General features: G+C 34.9%; 1 protein-coding gene and 1 long non-coding RNA gene across 3 annotated transcripts in view; one reads left to right on the top strand and one right to left on the bottom strand.

The window, feature by feature from the left end:
* The first annotated feature begins 3,831 nt into the window (after positions 1–3,831).
* Positions 3,832–4,271, top strand: LOC118762665. The gene is made up of 2 exons (XR_004998432.1): positions 3,832–3,960; positions 4,186–4,271. It is a non-coding gene; the product is annotated as an uncharacterized LOC118762665 (long non-coding RNA).
* A 5,530-nt stretch (positions 4,272–9,801) lies between these two features.
* LOC115209589 (pro-neuregulin-2, membrane-bound isoform) overlaps positions 9,802–24,898 on the bottom strand; it is a 197,188-nt gene continuing 182,091 nt past the window's right edge. The window contains exons 7-8 of one of the 2 annotated variants that reach the window (XM_036501606.1): positions 16,077–16,272; positions 9,802–10,706 (exon numbers count right to left, since the gene is read on the bottom strand). In XM_036501606.1, the coding sequence (XP_036357499.1) occupies positions 9,897–10,706; positions 16,077–16,272 (1,006 nt within the window). In that variant the 3' untranslated portion in view covers positions 9,802–9,896. The remainder of the gene's footprint in view (positions 10,707–16,076; positions 16,273–24,898) is intronic. The other variant, XM_036501607.1, reaches the window with a different exon arrangement.

The following is a 24,898-nucleotide window of genomic DNA, read 5'->3' as shown; positions in this document are numbered from 1 at the left end:
CATGTGCCACCGGCACAGAAGCCAGTCGAGGCAGCGCAGGCATCGGCCACGTTCGGATGGTGCTTTTTACGTGCCGCCGGCACAGGTGTCGTAACTACAATTTCTATTTGATATTTATTTCGATGTTCATGTACTTGACTCAATAGGTCTCCTCAAGCACAGCAGGTCGTTCTGCAATCCAAGGTACTTTGAATGGGCTGGGGCTATGCGAAACTGGTGCAGGAAGCAGCCCGGGTCTTTGCAGTCACAGCATATCTCCTGAGATCTCGGTTCTTCGTCATTGCCTCTGTGAGGCTCAAAAACGCCATGCTGTGGGACTGAATCCAGAAGTATATGGTTGGGAAGCAAGCTTCTTTACTTCAATATTTTGCCATAAAAGCATAACATAGAGGGGAGACTACAAAACATGTGGGGACATATAACAATTAAAAATATGTAAACATAAAATACGATTCTATGAGTGACGTGAAAATGAACATGAGAAAATAAATTAAAGTTATGATAACATGTATGATATCTGAAAATGAAAACATGAAGAGTGTGTTACTCACCCCACACTGAGTAACACCATTTGCTGCCTCTGAGTCCTACTTCCTCTTTAGTCTCTGGTCTAGTCCTATTTCTGCTCTCGCTATCGCTCAATGACAACACTCTTTCGTAACCTTTTTCACCGGGGGAGGGGGTCTTCTAAATTCTGTGATGTCTGCTCTTTTTCTTTTTTCCTGTCGGGAAAGTGGTGAATGGGTCTGAGTGGTCTTGAATTGGACTCAGTGTTTTTTCTTTTCTTCCCTCTACTCTCTGTTACTATCCATTCTCCCTCCTTTCCTCTGTCTTTCTTTTTTTCCTCTCTTTTCTCCTCTGTCTCCACAACTAGTTCGTCTGTTGTTTCATCTATTATTTTCTTCTGTAGAGGGAAGTGTGCTCTAATGTGGCCCTTTTGGCCACATTTAAAACAACATGGGACTCTGCCCTCCACCCACACTCTTAACACAATTTCTACCAATGCCACCATCTCTGCCAGACCCTCTAGCTGCTTCTCCTCTACCTGCAGGATGATATCCAGTGATTTCGCTCTCAATCCTCCTCCTTCCGTTTCCGTGGCTTGGAGGACAGCCACCTTTTCCTCACTTCCAACGAGGACAGCTGCCATGACCCAAGCCACTTCTATATCAGGTGGGATTGCTTCCACCCTTACCTTGGAAGTCTTTCTTCCAAGATATGTGGGCAGAAGCACCACCTCTTCTGTCCTCATCGCCACACTCGCCTCCTTCAGTCCTAAACTGGATGATCACTGTCCTGCATTTACATCCTTTGGTTCAACTGTTTCTTTAGCGCTTTTTCTATTATTTCCGCTTCCATCTGTTCAGCCTTTTTGTTCTTCAGGGAGTGCACCCTACAGGTGATAGTTTTCCTCTCCATTTGCTCCATGATTCTTTTAGGTGGCAACAACTTCACATTGCCACCCACCTTCTGCGTCATTCTTCTATATTCCTTTAGTCCAGCCAGGTCTACATCTTTTCTTTTTATCTCCGCCACCTCAGAAAGACTTCTTGTTCTCTCCAATATTCTGTCCAGTCTTCTCACCGCCTTCACCAGCTCCTCCTCCGTTGAAGACAATTCAGACCCGCTAAAGTCTGAATACATTTTCTCTAAACTGCTGCCAAACAGCACAAAAGTCTTGTCTGACTCTCAAAAAAACAAACCAGCAACTTAATCAACACATGCGCAGTAACCGGAAGCAAGCTTCTTACCACACAGCCACACCTCAGTACTGAAAAGATGAAAAGCAAAGTTGACTTTGATAAAATTTGAACTTGAGCTGGAAGATATACTGCAAGGCATTTTTCCTACATCTGTCCATAATAATTGATGCAAGGCCAGCGATTATTGAGGTAGCGGAGGGGGCAAGAATTAGTTGATTACATTAACTCCAGTACTTGACCGGTACCTTTATCATTTTATCAAACCAAATGGACGAAATTTGAGCTGGAGGTAAAGAACTGGAAGAAATACCACAAGGCATTTTCCTGATGCTCTAACAATTCTGCCAATAATAATGATAATAGTTCTTTTCTAATTTTCCCACAAAGCCAACAATTTTGAGGGGAGGAGAAAATTGATTACATTCATCCCAGTACTTGACTGGTACTTTATTTTATCAATCCTGAAAAGATGTAAAGCAAATTTGACCAAGGTGGGTTTTGAACCCAATGCCAAGGGCTGAAGATACATAATTCATGGTATTTTTTTAATACTCTAACAATTCTGCCAATCTATAACCTTTAATTCTTTCTGATTTAGGCATAAGCAGGTAATATTGTGAAGACCCGTTGAGGCAAGTGAAAATCAAAATCAAAATCAAATCAAACCAAATCAAATCAGATATCAGAAAGCAGAACCAAAATCAAAGTCGATCAACATCAATGGAAATTGCGGCTGTGATACCAGTGCCGGTGACTAGTAAGCGAACCATCCGATCGTGGCCGTTGCCAGTGCCGCCCTGACTGGCCTCCGTGCCGGTGGCACGTAAAAGCACCATCCGTTCGTGTCCGTTGCCAGCCACGCCTGGCCCCTGTGCCGGTGGCACGTAAAAGCACCATCCATTCGTGGCCGTTTGCCAGCTCCGTCTGGCTCCTGTGCGGGTGGCACGTAAAAAGCACCCACTACACTCACGGAGTGGTTGGCGTTAGGAAGGGCATCCAGCCGTAGAAACACTGCCAGATCAGACTGGGCCTGATGCAGCCTTCTGGCTTCACAGACCCCAGTTGAACCGTCCAACCCATGCTAGCATGGAAAACGGATGCTAAATGATGATGATGATGATGATGATGATGATGATTAGCAGGAGTGAAGTTAGTGTTTAACTAAAACTTTATTGGCCCTGAAGGGACAAAAGGCAAAGCTGACCTTGGTGAAATGTGAACTCGGAACATAAAGAGCCAGAACAAAAACCTCACTTTATTGGCCCTGGAAGGATGAAAGGTAAAGCTGGCCCTAGTGAAATCTGAACTCAGAACAAATACCTTAATTCCTTTTTCTCCCCACCAATGTGCTCTAACACTTCTGAAAATGAAAAAACATTAAAATAAGGAAAATGCATATTTGTAAGAAATAAAACTATGAGTTAAGAAGAAATTACTTTCATTTAATAATTAACATATAAAAATACAATGCATATTCCAACAACTAACTAAATACATTACAGTCAATAGTTGGATGACTTTGTTTCTGGGTTCATCAACATTTTAATAGATCTCTTTACAGAACATTAATTGAATTCAAGCATAAGCATTAAGGCACAACACATGCCATTTAGCCTTCGTCAAATCAAAATTCTAACTAAAAAATTCATAACCATTGCAGTGTGTGAGTGTATGTGAATATATATGTGAATATGTGCGCACACACACACATACATTTAAAATCCATTTGTCTTCATGCAGTAGTTTTCTCCTGAAAGAGATAGGCTTGTGTTCATTTGCACATTTTGAGGCAAATACTGTAACTGTTTGACAGTAAAGAGGATGAGTAATGAATGAAATGACAATATGTGGAATGATGACACTGAATGAACAGTAATGCATTTCTAAGCATATCATATATGTATATATATATATATTATATATATATATATATATATATATATATATATTAATTATTTACATGTAAATACAAATACAAAGAAATATAAATATTTATTGTAAGACTGGTACAAGGCCATATCTGTTGGGGAGAGTGTGTAGTTGTAATCAACCCCAGTACATGACTGGTGCTTATTTTGTTGAGCTTGGAAGGATGAAAAGCAAAGTCGACTCAAGAGATGTAACCAAGCGTATTTCTACAATTCTAATTTTAAACCTATCTTTCTGATTTCGGTGGAAATTTCTCCAATAACTTTATAGACTTTGCTTCACAAATTGTATACTTAATAAATATAAATAATTTATTTGAAGTTTATCTGTTTAACCCTTTTGTTACCAACCCGGCCAAAACCGCCTCTGGCTCTGTAGTACAAATGTCTTGTTTTCATAAGTTTTGAATTAAAATCTTCCACCAAACCTTAGTCACAATTTATGTTCCTAACACTAGCTTAATGATAACTAAGTTATTTTACTAAATTCTTTGTTATATTTAAAATAATTGAAAGAAACACAGAGCATCTCAAAATAAATACGGTAATGAAAGGGTTAAATTTTTTACATCAATATAAATAAGATCTTGTATCAAAATATTAATCAATTTTCAGAGCCTTGAAATTCTGCAGTCATGACCAAAGCAAACACCTGCTAGAAAAGACTGGATTCTCGAAAGCATTCTGATAAGAACATAAAAAAAAAACAGAAGAAAAAAAGAAACTGATGATCAGGAGATTTATTTCACCTGTTGGACTCTTCAAATTATATTTTATATTGTAATCAGTGCAGTATTTTAATTTAGTTATTCTGGTTCATAACTGCTACAGTTAAACTCGGTCAGCATGGTTGGTAGAAGGAAGGCTAGCCTACAGTATGAGCAGTTTTTTTCGTATTATGTCAATCCATGATCAAAGTATTGAAAGATCATAACTCACCGATATTTTTTTGGTTGAAACCTGTCCTCAGAAAAAAAAACTATACATAATAACTGATACTAAACTTCAATTACCATCCTATTTTCTTAAATCTAATGCTGCCTTTATTGTATTAAAACAGCTGTGGATGACATTATACAAGTCAAGTATACTTTCATCTGGTTACTCTGGAGCAGAAGCAGAATAGGACATGTTTTTCAATATCCTTTGCTATTCTTTGGAGTTTGTAAACTTTCTTTTATTTCTTTTTCTTTTTTTTTTTAAAAAAAATTCTTACATTCATTTAATCCCTTTACATTAAATATTTCTTTTTTAATCTTAATACAGACATCATTGTCAAAATAAACAGAAACCAATGTATAGTGATGTGCTTCTTAATCTCTGTGGATATGAATTGCTCTGGTAAGCTCAATATTTGATTATTTAGAGAGGATGAGAAAAGTATCATTTAGAAGAATTATAAGTTTTGATGATTATTTAGAAAATTTCACAGACTCATTAATATTTACAGTATTCATATCTACATTACATTTCCATCAGGCAAGTATACTTTTATTTCTAAAATATGAGTTATATTTTTTCCTACTAGGCTTGTTATCATCATTTAGTTCTGGTTTGTTACCATAGAACAAACACATGCTATGAAAGTATTTAGCTGTATGTGCACAAGCTAGTTACTCAGACAATTCAACACATTGAAGTATTGAGATTTTGTTCATTTCATATATTACTAGGATTTATCAATTGTAAAATGAGATAAAAGTCAACTTTTATCAAGTACACTTTTGACCAGCATTTTGCCACTGAAGTGTATCTGTTCAAAACTGATTGTTTAACTAAACATCTGTTTTACCTTTAAATATGTATTATGAACATCTCAGGAATCATAAATTAGACTATGGGTAAAATTTAGTTAAAAATCTCAAATAGAGGCTCCCTTGGCATATTTGCTGCTGGAGTTTCATTAGGAATTATCTATGAGAGCAAAGGAAAATGTTTATTTCTCAGACTATTTGAAATAATTACTAAATGGTCATCAAATAAGACTTAAAATATTAAGACATAGTAATATGTCTTTTTGTTTTTCCTTCTAATTTCAAAATATTTCTTATAAAATATTTCATATTGATTGAAGATTGAAATAAATCTTTAAAAAGGATTTGCCAAATGTTCATGTATGGAATATTACTACTAGTGTAATACAAAAACTAGGTGAGGCAGAGTTTTCTGGAATTTGATCAAACAATAAAAACTGTTGAGTGAGATTAGAATGAATTTCAGCTCTCCAATTAACTATAACATTTTATCAATGGGCTTTATATAATAATTATTTTATCTGTATATGGCTATTGGACACTCTACCTTCATATCTATGTATGGAAAATACTCAGCTAAAACTTGCTTCAATTGCAAAGTCTAACAATCTTAGATGTTGTTCATAGCATTGCCATACTTGCACAGAAAAAAAAGGGGATTCTCCTTGAGGGATTCCCAAAATGTTTCAATTTCAATCGGTTGATGAACCCTTAGAGAGCAAAATTGTGACTGACATTGAAATATTGCATACATAGAAGGTGTTCAGGCTAAATTTCTTCAGGAACACTATGATGTACCAGTGAACATCATTGGAGAGCAAAAAGATTAAATTTGTAGTTGAGAAAAAGTTAGCTGATGCGGAGGAGTGGGAAGAGTTAGGTGTATCATGATGATTTGCACTGAATATCAAAATGCTGACATCATGACTGCTGCTCAGTACTCTGTGAATACTACGAAGACTGTAAGACGTGACATGGACAGCTGCAATAGAGACTATAAGGCTGTGGTTAGAAAGAAGGGAAGAAGCAGACATTCTGAGTGTGTCCACACAGAGTTCATCCAACAACTGATGAACAGAGCCTTAGGCTCTGAAGCTGCTGGAAGGCTATGTGCATGGCAGCAGGATTCAACTCCTTGCCATATCTCCAGAAAGAGGCAGAAGTGGGTGTCAGAGAATTTCTATGACTTTGTCAACCCCAATTCCTGGCTTCCTGATTGTAATCTCATGGATTACTATGTGTGGGCTGCAGTTGAGAAAGACATCAACCACTCTACCTGCACCACCAAGGCCAAGCTAGTGCCCAAAATCAAGGAGGTATTCAAAGATCTTCCCAGGGACACATGCAGTGAAGAACGCATGCACCGGGTCCCAAGGGCTTTTGAGGCTGTGGTGGAAGTTGAGAGCATCTACTTTAGGTGAACTGTTATCTTTTATTTACTTTTATTTTTGGATGGGATATTGTATTTTTTGTTTCCTTTTATGCAAACTGTCAAATTTAGATATACATCCTATCTCAGATGGTAGTGCCCCCCCCCCCAATATCTAACCGCACCTCCTCCTAATAAAAGCTGTCTAGCTGAGTGGCAGAGATTTACTCACCAAACTGCTAACAAGTGAGCCACAGAAAGTACTGTTTCTCGATATCTCTTCTACTGATATCTATATCATCTATCTGGTCAAACTTGAAAAGATAGGACATTATGGAACCGAAGGAGAAATCAAAATTCTATTAGTGAGGTGAGAAACCATTTTGAAAATTAACTTCAAAATGTATTTTTAACTTAAGTAGTTAAAAAGAGGATTTAATTTTAGTCTTGCCTATAAAATCTATCTTTTGAATTTTGCTTAGCAAAGCAAATTCTTTGAGAAAACAGTTAATGAAAGGAAAACTACATGATGCTTATTAACAGTTGATGATTTTTAATTTTAGAAAATGTGAAAAATTTCAGCAATATATCTAACTGTTTTGTTTTTTATTTTTATGAACCATTTTAATTTGTACAATAATATCAGAGATAATAATCAGAGTAAAACACTTTTTTTTAATGCATATTAGTAAACAGTAACAGAATTAATCCCACTCCACCTCATAAATGAGATAAAATTGTTGTTTAATCCTAGGTCAATCCTGATGGAACATATTTTTGATCAAAGGAATTCTGGTCATTACAGAAACTTCTTTTTCTTGATATATATACTTAGGACTATATTATCTAGTATGTTCTTAATTTTCTAAAATGTAAAAGGGTGTGATTTGACTGCTAATTTTAGCATGACAAGTGACTGGAACTGTCTCTTTTGAATCTAGTTTTGTTACATAAATTATAAAGAAAGACCATGACTGATCAGTTGGTTATAACCGTAAGATGATAGTAAACCAATAGAGGCAAAAATTAAGTGCTTTCTGTTAAGATGCTACTGGATTAGCATTTCTAGACGCTTTGTCAAATTTTGCAATCACTCATATGTATACATATTGAAATATTTTTTAAATCATAACAAATGGGATTTTTAAATGTCAATTCTGTTTTAGAATACCTTTTATTTTCTTTTATTCTTATTTTTTAAAATCTAATATCATTTTTTAAATTTGTACATTTCACTGTTTGGTTTGCCAGTGTAATATTATTCAAAACATACTCTGTAAAATATCTTGCAATAAAACTTAAGGTATCTTTCAAAATGTTTTATTAATTATTAATTACATATCACATCGCATATAATCCAGGTAAATAATAATAGTTTGGTTTTTTTTTGTATTTTTTTTTACCTTTTCATAGAAAATTATGATTATTTATATATTTTACTTACAATTTTCAACATAGCTGGGATATAGGACAGGTTCTAAAAGTCATTTATATAAATTTTGTTGTATCGTAAACTTAATGCTAAATTGCTTTGGGGGCGGGTTTTAGTATGCAATAATTTTACTGCCATCTACTGAATTTGAAAACAAATTTTTAAGTACATCAACCAGGTTTCCTTTATTCTATTCTTTATTTATTTTTTGCAATATGTTTATCAGATTCCTATAAAATATGAACGGGACTCTTAGTATATGAAGCAATTTACACAGATGAATTCTAGAAAAAACATGGTTGATGCACTTAAAAGTTTACATATTAGGTAATTTAGTTTCCATTATATAACAGCTATTTTCTAATTATATAAAACAAATGTCAGACTCTCTCTGTATTAATAATTAAATTTCTACTTTTGGTAATATATAGCAACCAGTTTCTGAAATAATTCTTGCAGATTAATTTATACTTCTTTCATGAACTTAGGTCTGTAGAAATTTTCAAACACTGTGTTATATGAATTTTGAATATTTTTTTACATTCATACTTATAGTAGTAGTAGTTGTAGTATTGTATGCTGGTTTCGATATCAGCAGAATTATTTTGAACACTGCTGACATTATAAAGACTGTCTTTAAGGAATTAGAGCAAAAAAAAAAATTGGGGAAGAAAATACTCGTTATACTAAACATGTCGACTTTCAACTTCATGTTATAACATTTTGACTAAGTACAATGCCCTATATTTATAGGGAAGGGGAAATGGGAATTTGTGAATTTCATGCCTCTTTCCAAGTGTATAAGTGATATAAAGTAAAATGAAAGAGTTTCATTTTACATCTGAAACAGAGTTTTGTGGACTTGGCTTGCTGAGAGCTTACCTCTGCTCTGTAGTGCTCACCTTTGTTTTGTTCATATTTTCTGATATTTTATGGTAATATTTGGCATGGTTACTTACTCATGTAACTTCCCCCCATTTACATATTTACACACACATATACATAATGTTCATTTTGTTTCTCATAATGTATTGTGTAATTTTACAATCAATATTCTGCCAATACTTTTTATCATTTAAGATATCAGATGTCTTTATTCCTGTAATTCCTAGCTAGGGTATTATTTTTAATATGTTGGATTATATAATCTTGGTATATACATCTATCTACTCATATTACATATATATATATATATATATATATATGTATATGAAATGATTTTTCAACACTGCGCTTGATGCTATAGGCATGGCATAAATAAATTGTGTTACATAATATTGTTGAAACTAACGCTTGATGCAGATACTGATTGTTTTTGTATTTTTGAGTAATGAAACCATAGAAACCAATTATGTAGAAAGCCCAATGGTTAAAAAGTGATCAGTCAAGAAATGAAGTTTTGTTTTGTTGTTGGATTGATATACAAACTTTTATATATATATATATATACATATATATATATATACATATATATATATATATATATATATATATTATATATATATATATATATATATATAAATTATACTTTTTAGATTAACTTAGTTCGGAAGTCTGAACTTTTGACATTTTTTCAGTAACTTCTGCAATGGTTGATTATTTCATGAGGTTCCTGTTTCTTTTTTTTTTTTATCCATTATTGTTCCTCAGATAGTTTTTGCTCCTAGAATGAATAGCTATAACTGACATTGTGTAATGAAAAGAATTATTTTAAAATGCAAAATTTGGTAAGCTCTTATCACGGGTAACTTCACCACCACAACTATCAACAGATGTCTGAAATCCATTTATTAGCAATTGTGAAGCAGATTTGCCAACAGCAGGGATTAACGCTTGTCCATTTTGGGTGCTAGATTTATTAGGGAGTGGATTTTCCATTTGTCTCTCAGAGACAGGTATAGAGTAGTGGTCTGGTTTAGGAACCTTGCTGTGAGAATACATTACCTTTGGGCTGATTTTACCAGAAGAAGAAGGCTTTTGCTCAGCAGGATCTTTTACAATCAAATCTTCTTCACTTATGTGGAGCGTAATATTATAGCTATCCTCACTGTCACTGGAAGAATGGTTGGAACTTGAGAGCATTGAAGTTAAAGAATGCTCATCATTATTAAAAGTGTCAGTTTCAAGAAGCCCATCACATTTCAAATGACTATCACAAGGCAAATTCTTATTCAAATTATGGTTACATCCTTCAACAGGAGGATTTGGTTGACTGTGGTTTGGTTCAGCATATATCACTTGAGTTTCAGGTAAAGCAATATCTAGACCATTGGAAAGAGTTTCTTTATCTGTAAGCTGAGTAGCAGAAGACACAGCAGATAAACGGTGCCGTTTAGGAAGCTTTAATACACCATTCTGGGTGTCATTTACTCTTTCTTTTGGCAACTTGTTAGATGAGAAGCTCTGCATAAGTTTGGTATTCCCATTTGGAATGCATCTTTCATTGTAGCTCACTGACGGTACCTCACTGAATGTACTCTCTTGGATATTATTCGTATAACATTCATCAGTTGTTTTCGTCTGCAAAAAGGGAAAAAAAAAACATTATTAGACCAAATTTAACAAAATCTTTATATCATGATTAATTTTATGATTACATTTAACAAATATATATATTAAGATAAATATTAATGATTACTTTTTAAGTGACTCCTTTATATAAGTGAGGTAGAAATATTATTATTTAATTGCTGAGATATTACAAGTTTCTTATTACCATCTTAAAAAATTAGAGCCACAAAATGAAAATTCAACCACTTTGAGTTTCTTTATATTGTGTAATACTAAGACCTTCCCCGCTTCTTTTTTAAACATTTGATCCAATTTTTTCCTCTCTTTTAACATCTAAAACTAGAGTATTTTTGAAAAAAGTTGCCTGGCAATCTACGATGAGCTAATAAAGGTATTGCTTATCTCTTGCTTGTGTACCATTTAGCAGATGATAGAAAAATGTCACTCTGGTTAGGAAGCAGGTCTACAGCAAAAATGTCTGGTACCTATACCTAGTAGCATAAACTAAAGCAAGGTATGAACACACAATTCTTGAAGGTATGAACACACAATGAACACACAAGGTATGAACACACAATTCTTGAACTGATCTTCCAAGTAACATTTTGTCTTAAACCAATATACCAGATGTGATGAAGAAAATAAATTAAAGGCTTAGTGTCACAATGCACATAAAAAAGGACATTTATACAGTCTAAGTAAGTGACTCTCTTCTTAAAACTGAGTAATTAGAATAAGAATATCCTAACTGCTATAAATGTTCATTTCTTTTGACTCTGTTCAAAGCCTTATCTGTTTTATAGCACTGTAAACAGAATCTTATGACACACATAAATTAAGTGAAATAGCATCAACCAAATATTAAAATCACATCATGGTTTCAGCTTGTCATACGACCTGTGAGAATATTATTTAGATTAGACACTAATGCGCAATTTAATTTAGCTTTCTTTTACTCCTTTCAATCCAGGTTTAGAGGATATAATAAATGGTAAGATTCTTGAAGCAGGAGTGGCTGTGTGGTAAGTAGCTTGCTAACCAACCACATGGTTTCGGGTTCAGTCCCACTGCGTGGCATCTTGGGCAAGTGTCTTCTGCTATAGCCCCGGGTCGACCAATGCCTTGTGAGTGGATTTGGTAGACGGAAACTAAAAGAAGCCCGTTGTATATATGTATATATATAAGTGTGTGTGAATATGTTTGTGTGTCTGTGTTTGTTCCCCTAGCATTGCTTGACAACCGATGCTGGTGTGTTTATGTCCCCGTTACTTAGTGGTTCGGCAAAAGAGACCGATAGAATAAGTACTGGGCTTACAAAAGAATAAGTCCTGGGGTCGAGTTGCTCGATTAAAGGCGGTGCTCCAGCATGGCCACAGTCAAATGACTGAAACAAGTAAAATAGTAAATAGTAAATGGGATACTCTTGGTACCACTAAAATTCTTATTAAATGACACACCTAATATCCAGTTACGTACATTGGAGGTGGCTAAGGTGTTTAATTTTTAGTCATTAGCGTTAAAACAAATTGAAGAACTTCTGACTCTTAAATGACAAAATTTAACAATTAAATTTTTTTGTCGCTCATTAAAATTTCCCAACAAAGTTCATCTGACTTTTCAAGGAATTTTATGTACTATTCTCTGAAAAATCCAATGAACTTTCAAGAAAAGAATTAATTAAATAAGCTTTTTTTTTGTTATAGAAAGAAATATCTTTTTGCATGTTCTGTAAAATGTAAAAAATGAACTAAACTGTAAAACAGAGACATCAACCAACAAGCTTTGCATTGTCTTATTCTTTTCTTTAACTTTATCTTTATATATGTAACTATCAATATATTGTCACCATCATTACTAATATATTGCAGAAATATACTGAAATATTGTAAATGCAGACTTACAAGGATATATTAATTTTACTGTATTGATTAAAACTCAGCTGTGAAAATTGTTTAATAAATCAAACTTTAGACCTTATAAACTATTCACATTTCATTCAAGATCATGACTTTTAAGTTTAATCAATATAAAGTGGAAAATATTGAACCAGTGATAGAAAAATTAAAGATGAGGAAGGAATAAGTGAGAAGACTTATTTGCTCATTTTCATCTCTATCACATTTGAGATTCAACAAGAGTACGTGTTCATGCAAAGATCAAGTTCATGCAAACATGCAGAGCATAGTGTTTGGTTTTTTGAAACCAGCTAAACAACATGCAGCTATGTATTGGTTTACATATTAGAATACCAACTTAATCAGACCAGCTGAAAAGGTGTATGTACACACACAAACACATGTTTGCTTAATATATCTGAAAAAGAAAGAAGTATTTTGGTAAATACATTTTATAATACTATTTATAAACCTTTAAGATGTATATAAACAAGTATCAAATGATACTGAAATAAATGCATTGATAAGTGACTCAAGTAAAAGCAATATATATGACACCACATGACAATATCTAAAGATGACAGACAGCAACAACATCAACACCATGGGTGGGATTTATAAGAAAAGAAAATAACAAAATGAAACAATTACATGGAAAGTAATCTATAATTTGGAACATTTTTCTTATTAATATACTTCATAAAAGAATAACCTAACAACAACAACAAAAAACACAAATAAAAAAGATACATTGATTAAAAATAATAAAGCAGAACACAAATGATAGATGATGTAATTTATAACTGCTTTTGTCATTGACAACTGCATTAGTTGTTTAGGTTACCTGAATCTAAATGTAAGTGTACGGGGTCTGACCAATATTTTAGGAATTAATTTTTATAGACAGAAAAGCTATTACATACAAAGTTAGGGACTGGAATATTTATAGTGTCTCTTGAAAGCAACATTGCAACTGAGGCCTTTGTAAAAGACAACTCTTGCTGACTTTGATACACACTCCACCACAATAAGCATTAACCCTTTTGATACCAACCTGGCCAAAACCGCCTCTGGCTCTGTAGTACAAATGTCTTGTTTTCATAAGTTTTGAATTAAAATCTTCCACCAAACCTTAGTCACAATTTATGTTCCCAATACTTGCTTAATGATAACTAAGTTATTTTACTAAATTCTTTGTTATATTTAAAACAATTGAATGAAACATCTGTGTTTCATCTCAAAATAAATACGGTAACGAAAGGGTTAAGAGTTCTGTATAATTCACAAGTGCTTTGTTCAAATTCTTCTATGGAGAATGTAGACGGATATTGCTAGAAATACATCCCTGATAAACTGGGAAGTTGTGACAATCATGTTAGACACAAGAAGCATTAGTGCTACAACAAAAATAATATGGCTCCTATTAAATCTGAAAACTGAGATGTGGATTTAGTTTTCTTGAATTCCTTTGCTGCTATTCACAACAATGGTATAAGGCCAGAACTTTGGGGGAACGGGGTTGGTCAATTAAATCAGCTTAACTGGTACTTTGTAGGGCTGGTGCTAGAAAGTGCAGGGCCCAATTAGAGAATTGTCAGTGGGACCCTACAGTGGGACTCTACAAAAGCAAAGATTGAGGTTTTATGCTCTGTGTAGTATGCCAATCCCAGCTGAAAAGTGTTGAGGGCTTGAGGCTCTACCATTAGTCACAATTGAAAGCTCATATGAAAGTTTTAATGTTTTATTACTAGTCAAACCTGTGTATGGAACGCTCTCTTGGTGCAAGGTCCAATTTGAAAAATTCTGTCTAATTTGCTTAAAATCAGCCCAGGTACTTTGTTTTATCAACCTTAGAAAGTTGAATGGCAAAGTTGACCTTGGTGGAATTTGAATTCAGAATGTAAAGAGCCATAACCAAATATTATAAAGCATTTTGTCTGACACTATAATGATTCTGTAAATCTCTCTGCTGACATTTTCAATAATAACAAGAATAATGATTTGATAGTACACCAGCATGGCCCCACCTGTCAACAGTACTTCTGACAAATGTATAAGCCTACACATTTAGGGAAGAGGTAAGATCACCTTTGATTTCATCCAATTTCAGATTTCAAGTTACTTATGAAGTCAAATTTATGGAAAGTCTTTTTTGTAAACAGAATGGTAGAGTATTCTGTGTGGTGGCAAAGGGCCTCTCGCTCAGAGTAAAAGGTAGACCGTATGACGCATGTATGTGAACAGCCATGCTACATAGCAGTGAAACATGGGCCGTGACTGCTGAGGACATGCGTAAGCTTGCAAGGAATGAAGCCAGCATGATCTGCTGGATGCGTAATGTCAGTGAGACAAAAGTTGGATTTAAGAAGCATCAGATGTGGTGTGCAATGGAGACGACTGTGCTGGTATGGTCATGTGGCGAGAATGGCTGAGGATAGCTGTGTGAAAAAGTGTCACACCCTAGCAGTTGAGGGAACCTGTGGAAGAGGTAGACTAGACCCAGGAAGACCTGGGATGAGGTGGTGAAGCATGACCTTTGAACATTGGGCCTCACCTAGGCAATGACTAGTGACCAAGACCTTTGGAGATATGCTGTGCTTGAGAAGACCCAACAAGCCAAGTGAGAACATAGCCCATGGCCTATGCCAGTGGGTGTAACCAGTCCCTCTATGAGTACCCCTCATTCATTAGACAATGAACTTTGCTTGCGAAGACCTATTGAGGCAAGTGTAAACAAATCAAAATCACTGATGTGGTTGATGACAGTATTGCCTGATTGGCACTCGTGCCAGTGGGTATTGCCTGATTGGCGCTCGTACCAGTGGAACGTTAAAAGAAGCATATCCAAGTGTGATCGTTGCCAGGGCTCCCATGTTGGTGACACATGAAAAGCATCATTTGGGCGTGATCATTGCCAGCAGCGCCTTACCAGCACATGTGCCAGTGGCACATGAAAAACAACATTCGAGCGTGGTCGTTGCCAGTGCTGCCGGACTGGCAGGTAGTGCTTAAAAACACCTTTGGAGCGTGATCATTGTCCGAACCACCTGACTGGCCCTTGTGCTGGTGGCATGTAAAAAGCACCCACTACACTCTCGGAGTGGTTGGCGTTAGGAAGGGCATCCAACTGTAGAAACTTTGCCAGATCAAATTGAGTCTGGTGCAGCCTCTGCCACACCAGTCCTCAGTCAAACCATCCAACCCATGCCAACATGGAAAGTGGATGTTAAATGATGATGATGATTTTATGAGAAGACAATCTCGACAAAGCTTTCCAACCGAGAGAACAGCAACAGACACGATAGCAATTATCCCCAGTTTTTTTCTAAATGAAGGATCTTGAAATGTGAGTTAATGTTTGTTAGGTGTCTCCTTTGCAGACTTTAGTAAGGACTGTTGCAATATAGTATTAAGTAGATGTTTGAAATACATAAGTAAAATCTGAAAGCAAATTTGAGTGATGGTACCATTTTGTATTACTTACTCCTCTATGTAGGAAAGGTTTTATACCGACAACATGTGAGGCAAACAATATCAAATTTATCCGTACCAATGATGATAAATATAGATCAGGTTGGGTAAAGTCATCAGAAGGAATATGACAGTATGTATCCCCCTTGGAACTGGCCTGAATAAAACTACCATATTCAGATGGCAAGTTGCTTTTCCTTCGACCATTTCTGAAAAAAAAAGTAAGATTAGAGGAAACAATATAAAAGAATTAAAAATAAAAGGGGAAAAAAGATGTACAAATCTAAAAAGTAGAATTGGTGCTGTTAGGAAATCCCCCATTAATAGACATAATGTAACAATGGAACTTAACTAATAAAAAAAATGTATGAAGTGAACAATAACAACTAGAATATTTGAAATTGGAAATGGATGTCTATATAAAGTTCATCATTTCCATCTAAGGCAATTTTTCTCAAGCAAAAAAGACAAAACTTAATAGTCTTTAAACATAAATGGCTACTCTTTCTGTAAGAAGAGACAAAACTTATCTGGACATTTATATCCATCACTAGCAGTATCGCCCGGCGTTGCTCGGGTTTGTAAGGGAAATAACTATATAAGCATTTTTAGAGAGTTATAGCCAAAAAATAGCAAAAAAAATGCATTAAAAATGGAAAAAAAATTATGGTAAATTTTTTTTTAAATCGACTCATCGTAGACATTTTTAGAGAGTTACTTCCCTTATATAATAGCAAAAAAAATGCATTAAAAATGGAAAAAAAATGATGGTAAATTATTTTTAAAATCGTAGACTCCTTGTAGATGCGTGCTAATACCCAGAAGGGCTCGATACCTGGTTTTGGTTAAACTGCACTGCAAAATGTGGGAGTAAGGAATCTAAATCGTAGGAGACAGACACACCACTTCACTTTTATATATAAAGATTTCTGACTTGGCAACCAGAAGTTTAGAAAATGGTTAAGGATAAGACAAGGAAGATTGATTCAGTCATTGTAGTGTCATATAATTCTTTAGTATTTATTGCTGTGTGAACTGAATGAAGCTTGAAATCTCAAAGCAATGAGATACAAAACTAAGTGACTAAATAAGTATTACATTTGACTGAGTAATCTGAATGCTAAAGGGTCAAACATACTCCAAATTGACAGAAATTTAGATTATAAACATTATTAATCAAAGGGTTCTATGAATATGTTCTTTTCAGCAAATTATGTTTATAAGGTGAAAAATGCTGAGCTGACTTATCTATTGTGGACAATTCACTTCATTACACCCTTAAGAAATGCATGAATGTTAATACTTCCCAAAAATATATGGCCTTTATGGTTTGTCTGAAGAAACCAATACAAAAATTTACAATACAGCAAATTTGACAGCAAATTATTGGTGAACTAGTTTTGGTACCAAAACTAGTTCACCAATAATTTGCTGTCAAAACGACAATTGTCAGAAGTGAAATAGTGTTATCCACGGGAGATAACTTTTACAGAAATGAAAACATTCAATAACTTTTTATTGGTTTTGAAAACTGGTCGAAGGCGGCGAAATGAATTACTGCTAATCTCTCTTGAATTAAAACCAATTTGAACATATTTTATAGTATATCGTTTTATCAGTACTAAATTCAAGATTAGTTTAGTTTATATTTTTTTTATTTATTCAGTTATAATGACAGTAATATATTGTTAATATAATTAATATTGATATGATGGTTCATTGTACCTGTTGTTAGGGTGACACGTTTGAACAGGAAATTCAAGTTTTACTATATACCATGATAACTTATTGCATCATCGTACAGATCGGCAGTAGATTAAATCAACTTCAGTATATAACTGGTATATTTTATCGATTTTGAAAGTAGGAAAGTCGAAGTTGACCTTGGAGACGTAAGAAGCTAACATCACCAATTTCAGTTCATCAAAAAAATTTATATGACCCCCTACAATGATTCATTACATAGAAACAGGAATGGCTAAGAACATGTTTTTGGCTGCACTCAAACTGTGGTGTAGGGTAATTATCCCAATAATGTGTTGAAATTATTTCACTAAATTTGTACAGAAATTCTAATTTCTACTCAGTAAAGTTAATTAAATCTTCAGCATATATTATTTATTTGTCAGGTTACTTCTGTTTTTTTTTATCATAAAGGGTTAAAATGGTTTCTGCTGCTCAGTAACAATGTCTGAATATTGTAACAAAATAACAACTATTTGGATTCTTGAAAATCTTTAGGCAGTTAAGGTGAAGTCTAGAAGAAATATATGTTATCACTCAGGCCCCACATAACCAAAATCCAAAGAGAAACTAAAGGGAATTACTTATAGCTCTCTTGAACATATTATAGCATATTTTATAGTAAATCTATCCATCCCTGCCCTTTATAAATTTAAAAATTTACTAACCCTTTAGCATTTAAATTAATCATATCCAGCCCAAATTGTCCAGGCAATTGTCAGGACATTACGGCCGTCTTTTGGTTTCGTTTTAGTTAAGAACTTTTTAAGGCTCAAATCGTTGCTGTTCTTCAAAGAAGCACGAACGTAACATGAAGCAAATTACATGATAAGATAATTAGTTATCTAGTGTCTTATTAAAGAATTTCGAGACTTTTAGCATTTGTAAGATCATTGATTTTTATGAAATGGAATGCAAAGGAAATGAAAAAGATTAATCTGCAAGTCTGAGAAAATAAGACTACTTTCTTATGTTGTTGTTCTAGAGAAAATGGCAGTTTTTTCTAGCGGTGTCATATGAAATTGTCACCCATAATTATGAGCCTAGTATTGATCTATTGCATTTCAATCTATTTTAAACAAGGGACATTTTCATACGGCACAGAATGCTTTCACCTCAATAGACGTCATTGATTGGTTGAAATTGCCGAAATGCAAATGGAGATTTAGCAGCTACTTTTAACAAGTAGATTGACTACTTTGAAGCTTCCTAAGAAAACAAAGTGCTGCTTATAAGCAGGGATCTTTTTCCTGAGCAAAATATCCCATCTACTGGTATTACTGCTACATGTTTTATCAATCCTGCTAAAATACATTGACAAGATTTGAAGTAAGAAATGGGCAACATTGAAGTAGTGGGTGGTGACTCTCTACTGATGTAACAGTTAAATTATGTTAAACACTGACAACTTCAAAATGTCTTTTTACAGAACATTTTGCAATTTTAATTAAGTAAATCTTGAAACAAGAGAACCAAACATTAGAAAAGCACGAACAGAGGATGACTATAGTATTTATTTTATTTTATCTAGTTTCAGCTCACGAGCTGTGGCCATGCTGGGGCACCGCCATTTGGTAATCATTAAAGGGAAACAATAGTATTGCTAAGTGGTAGGAGAGTAAAATAAGCAAAAATCAAAAAATGCTAGTGACATAATCGTTTGACACAACACAGGAAACACTTTTGTACTATTTTTTTTATTAGCTTGGTTGTTTGTACACCTGTACAAAGATTGCACACACCACACACACACACACACACACACATACCTATGTATATGTCATTAACCTTCAATCAGTATGGGGAGGTGGAGTAAAAAAATTAATGAGACTAGAAGAATGCAAGCAGTAAAAAGAAACTAAGAAAAAAGAAAAGATTACAACAAGAGGCTGGGTCAAGCTGCTTATTAACAAAGAAAGCGAAACAGGTGAGACTTCCTGTTGTCTTAAAAGATAAAAGGTATTTAAGATAGAGAATCAGATAATGAGAATAATTTAGCTTATCACACTGGGTCTACAGGGACTATGGCTGGTACTCTCTAACAAGAGGAATATAACATAGAGTTATAATTATCTTTAAATAAACTTTGACTGAAATATGAATTACAAACACTTTCTACTGAAACTATTGTAGGATATCTTTATAAATTGTAATCAAGAAAGTAAAATTTGGGAGAGAATTTCAGGCTTTCTGAGATAAGGCAAAGATGATGAAATAAAATGCATTTTACTAAGAAATGGTTAAATTGCTTTAAATAGCTTCTACATTTCTGATTTCAACACTTAATGACTACTTAAAAAAGTAAAAAAATAATCTGAAAATAATGTGAGCCTTAACTTTTAAAGTAAAATCAGCAATCAGTTACTGCAAAATAAGATTAATTGTAGAATTAAGATGTATTTTAGACCAATGAACTGTTGATATACTTGTGAGGGAAATATAAAAATCATCTTCATTTAAGGTGATTTTCATCAAATGTGGTTTAGTGAAGACGTTATACAAGCTAGCTAGTGTCAGTGATAAAACTATTTCCACCAGAAAAGCCAAAAAACATAAAAACTCTCTATAATAACCATAGAAACTAATATGATAACCACTGTTATCAACCCAGTAATTTTTAGAAGTTTTGTCACCAAGGAATTTTATTGGTGAGCTTTGATTTTTTTTCTATTATATATTTTTTACTAGAAATAACTGTATTGCTACTATAATGGTTTCTATTCTTCTGGTGTAGTAGACTACAAACCTTTTTACCAAGGCATACCTGATTCAGTTGTCTCTCTATTGCCTATCATTCTTACCAATAGCCATAATTTTCTATGTCTTTAACCCATTTGATATTAACAACTCCAACCACATTTTTTCTTGAATGTATTGACCTGTAAGTATGTTCAAACTGAACATCAACAGACCAGAAGGACCCGCTAAAGTCATAGGCATTACCCCTATACTCTAACTAACTAATTAACTTATTGACTGCAGACTAATTTCAACAATGTTTATGATTAAGGTATAACATGACTAGACTCTACAGTTATTTATTCTGTTGAAGAATCTTTGCTTTGTACAGATCTAAATATATAAAAGGTTTGTTTATATATCCTGTACAAAACCAATTGGTATCATTGTCTGTAATGGATTTAGAATACTGTATACATTGATTTTTATATACAGGAGTGGCTGTGTGGTAAGTAGCTTGCTTACCAGCCACATGGTTCCGGGTTCAGTCCCACTGCGTGGCATCTTGGGCAAGTGCCTTCTGCTATAGCCCCGGGCCGACCAATGCCTTGTGAGTGGATTTGGTAGACGGAAAACTGAAAGAAGCCCGTCGTATATATATATATATATATATATGTGTGTGTGTGTGTGTTTGTGTGTCTGTGTTTGTCCCCCTAGCATTGCTTGACAACCGATGCTGGTGTGTTTACATCCCCGTTACTTAGCGGTTCGGCAAAAGAGACCGATAGAATAAGTACTGGGCTTACAAAGAATAAGTCCCGGGGTCGATTTGCTCGACTAAAGGCGGTGCTCCAGCATGGCCGCAGTCAAATGACTGAAACAAGTAAAAGAGTAAAAGAGATATGCTAAGGCATATGGCTCAGTGGTTAGGGCATCTGACTTACAATCGTGAAGTTGTGAGTTTGATTCCTAGAATGGGCTCAATGTTGTGTTCCTGAGCAGGACACTTTATTTCATGTTGCCTCAGCTGTAAAAATGTGTTGCAACATCACTGGTGCCAAGCTGTATCGGCCCCTTTGTCTTTCCTTTGGACAACATCCATGGTGAGGAAATGGGAGACCAAAATTGCATGGGTGACTGCTGGTCTTCCATAAACAATCTTGCTTGGACTTGCGCCTTGGAGGGGAACTTCCTAGGTACAATCCCATGGTCATTTATGACTGAAACGGGGTCTTTACACTTTACCCTATATATAATTTGGTGGATCTTCATCATGTGCTCTAACTATTTATCAAACAGTTAAAAAATAAAGATGACTATATAAGAGAGGGAACAAGTGACAAAATGAGAATGAAATATTTTGTAAACAAATGATAATACAAAGATGCAGAGATTAGAGAATGGTTGTTAATTGGACTGTAATCAGGCTGGAACATCACCATCAAAGGTATAATTACTAACCCACTATTTATAGTCTGCTACTTATTTTATCAACTTTCTGAAGGATGAAAATCAAAAGGCAAAATTGACTAGACTGGAATTTGCACTCAGATCCGGATAAACCAACCAACACAAGGTATTTTGTCCAAAACTAATGTCTCTACCCTCCATCCTTCCTAAGTTCCTAAGTTTGTCATTTTATCTATTTATTTACTGCAGAAAGCACTGATACTGGAAGGTTTGCAAAAGAATTATTATAATAATAATAATAATAATAATGAAATTATTGTATACAGTGCTCAGGTGCACCACAACTTGTCAGAAAGTGCATATAAAGTACATGCAGTAATGTAGAAATGTCTGGAAAGCGAACAATGTATGAGTCAGATACATGCTTGTGTGTGTATGGAGGGGAGAAAATCAAGTGTAGTGTTGGCGAATCTCAGGAAGCATGGAAGTTTTGAAGGATGCAGTGCTCCGACAACTAACAACTGATGCCGGCAGTTTGTTCCATGCTTCAGCAACTCTCAGCGTGAAAAAATGTTTCCTGAAGTCATGGGAGCTGTGCTGTTTTCTGACTTTGTAAATATGTCCATGGGTGTTAGATGGGTAGAGTTTGAAAAGGTGCTCAGAGTTATTGTTTGTACGATGGTTGATAATTTTATGGGTGTCTGCCAAGTCAGCTGCCAGACGTCGGAGTTTCAATGTGTCCATGCCCAGGGAAGTAAGGCGTTCAGGATATGGCAAATGCCTGATGGAGAGTATTCTTTTGGTTGCACGTCGCTGAACAGCTTCCAGACGATTGATATCCTGGGCAAGATAGGGGTTCCAGACCGGTGATGCAAATTCCAGGTGAGGTCTTACCATAGCTATATAAAGCCGCAGATAGATAGCCGGAGAGCGGCTTACAAAGGATTTGGTGAGTGATGCCAAGACACCCTCAGCCTTCTTGACAATTTTAGCGATGTGTTTTGTCCAACGCAAATCACTGTCGACAATAACACCCAGGTCACGTTCACATGAAGACTTTTTGAGACTAGTGTTGTGGAGGGAATAGGTGGACGCTGGGTTTCTCCTCCTAAAATGCATGGTGGTACATTTGTTCACAGCCAGCTTGAGTTGCCAGTCCATGATCCACTGCTGCATTGTGTCCAGGTCTGCTTGCAATAGAGATCTATAGTGTACAGGATTTCGAGGCACAGCTTGATGTCATCTGCATATTTCAGCACTGTGGCATACTTTAAGTTGGCATCTATGTCATTAACATATGCAACAAATAAAAGGGGGCCAAGAACAGATCCCTGTGGTACACCAGATGTCATCTCATAGGGCGAAGAGTGCTGTCCTAGAACTGTGACAACCTCTTTTCGGCTGAAAATAAAGGACTTCAACCAGTTATAGAGTTCGTCTCTTACACCCAACGCAGAAAGCCTCACCATAAGTCTTTTGTGTGGCACAGAGTTAAAAGCCTTAGCAAAGTCCAGGTAAACAACATCCACCCAGGATCCGCGATCAGTGATTTGGGTAACATCCTCAAGAAACTCGATGAGTTGATTACAGCAGCTGGAGTTAGGAATAAATCCGAATTGTGACGGCTGGATGAGGCTGTGAGACTTCCAGAAGTTCCAGAGGGTTTCTCTGACACAGGATTCCATCAGTTTGGCGATGCAGCTAGTAAGACTGACGGGGCGATAGTTGACAGGCGATGTGCGGTCGCCTTTTTTGAACAGAGGGATGACACTGGCAGTTTTCCACTGTTCTGGAGTAACACCATTGTCAAGACAGAATTGGAAGAATAGAGAAAGTTGGCTTAGAAGAAAGTACCCACTGTGTTTGAGAAGTTCTATGATGGGGTTCTTACAATGGATTTCAGTGCACTATGCCTCCTGCACACCCACTCATCCCTTTTCATATTATTTTGCGTCTTTGTCCTTTCTACACTACAATAAAATGGTAGATACTTTCATCAGTAAGAACAATGGTTAGATTTCGTTGTCCTTAATCCCAAGTCAAAAGGCTGAATACTGCTATTATATATTAGCCCGACTTTTGAGAAATATCAGTCAAGAGGTATTTTAATTAGTGTTGTTAATATTTTCTTCTGTTTTCATGGCTTTACTTGTATCGATATGTAACATGATTCTATACACTGACAATTGAATCCATAATATAACAGAATGAAGGGTCATATAAAAGACCAAAAAAAGATTAAAGGATAATTAATGAAATTGCTTAAACAACACTGAACTCCTGTGTTACGATAATTCTCTCCAGGAGCTGAAAAGCTGAAATGTGATTGCACCCCATCTTACCATTCTAATTTGATTCTCTTGTAAGTTACAAGAAAATACTTTGAACAGAAAAATAGTAGTATAAATATTATTTCCCTGGGTGGTAAATTGTTAGAGAAATCAACTGATAAATCTAATAAGAAGAAATTAGATGTGTCTCAACTGTGTTGGTAGCAGTCTAGCTCTATCCAAGATGTATAGATTTAGAAATATAGGTCAAGCTATCAAATGACACAGCAAAAGTTTTACACCAATTTCAAAGTCTTAAAATTGTTTTATAGTTTTGATTATGTTATGTCAAAGGACTGATTATTTCTGTAAAATGAATTAATGTGACTGTAAATAAATACACTGAAATGAGATACTTTGAGGCATGCTGTTTTCCCATTGAATTTTAATGTTACTCTAATATGTGTTTATAAAAACGAATATGAAACATTTCAAAAACTTCATTTATTTAATAATTTCATTTTGATGAAATGTGATCTGTGAGAAGAAGGTGCTATTACCCTTTGTGAATGCCAGACCAAAGTAAGAAATTTTTCACAGCTTTTATTGCAATTTTAGTGTTGTTGATACTAATAGTTAGAATTTGAAATTTAATTCATTGTTGAATTCAGATTCTCTTAGTTTAAAATAATTTTCAGATATAGAAAAATATACATATATTAAAATTCATATT

This window comes from Octopus sinensis, linkage group LG3 (assembly GCF_006345805.1).
Source record: "Octopus sinensis linkage group LG3, ASM634580v1, whole genome shotgun sequence".
Taxonomy (NCBI): domain Eukaryota; kingdom Metazoa; phylum Mollusca; class Cephalopoda; order Octopoda; family Octopodidae; genus Octopus; species Octopus sinensis.
Note: the sequence above shows the minus strand (reverse complement) of the source record. Positions and strands in the feature narration are given on the sequence as shown.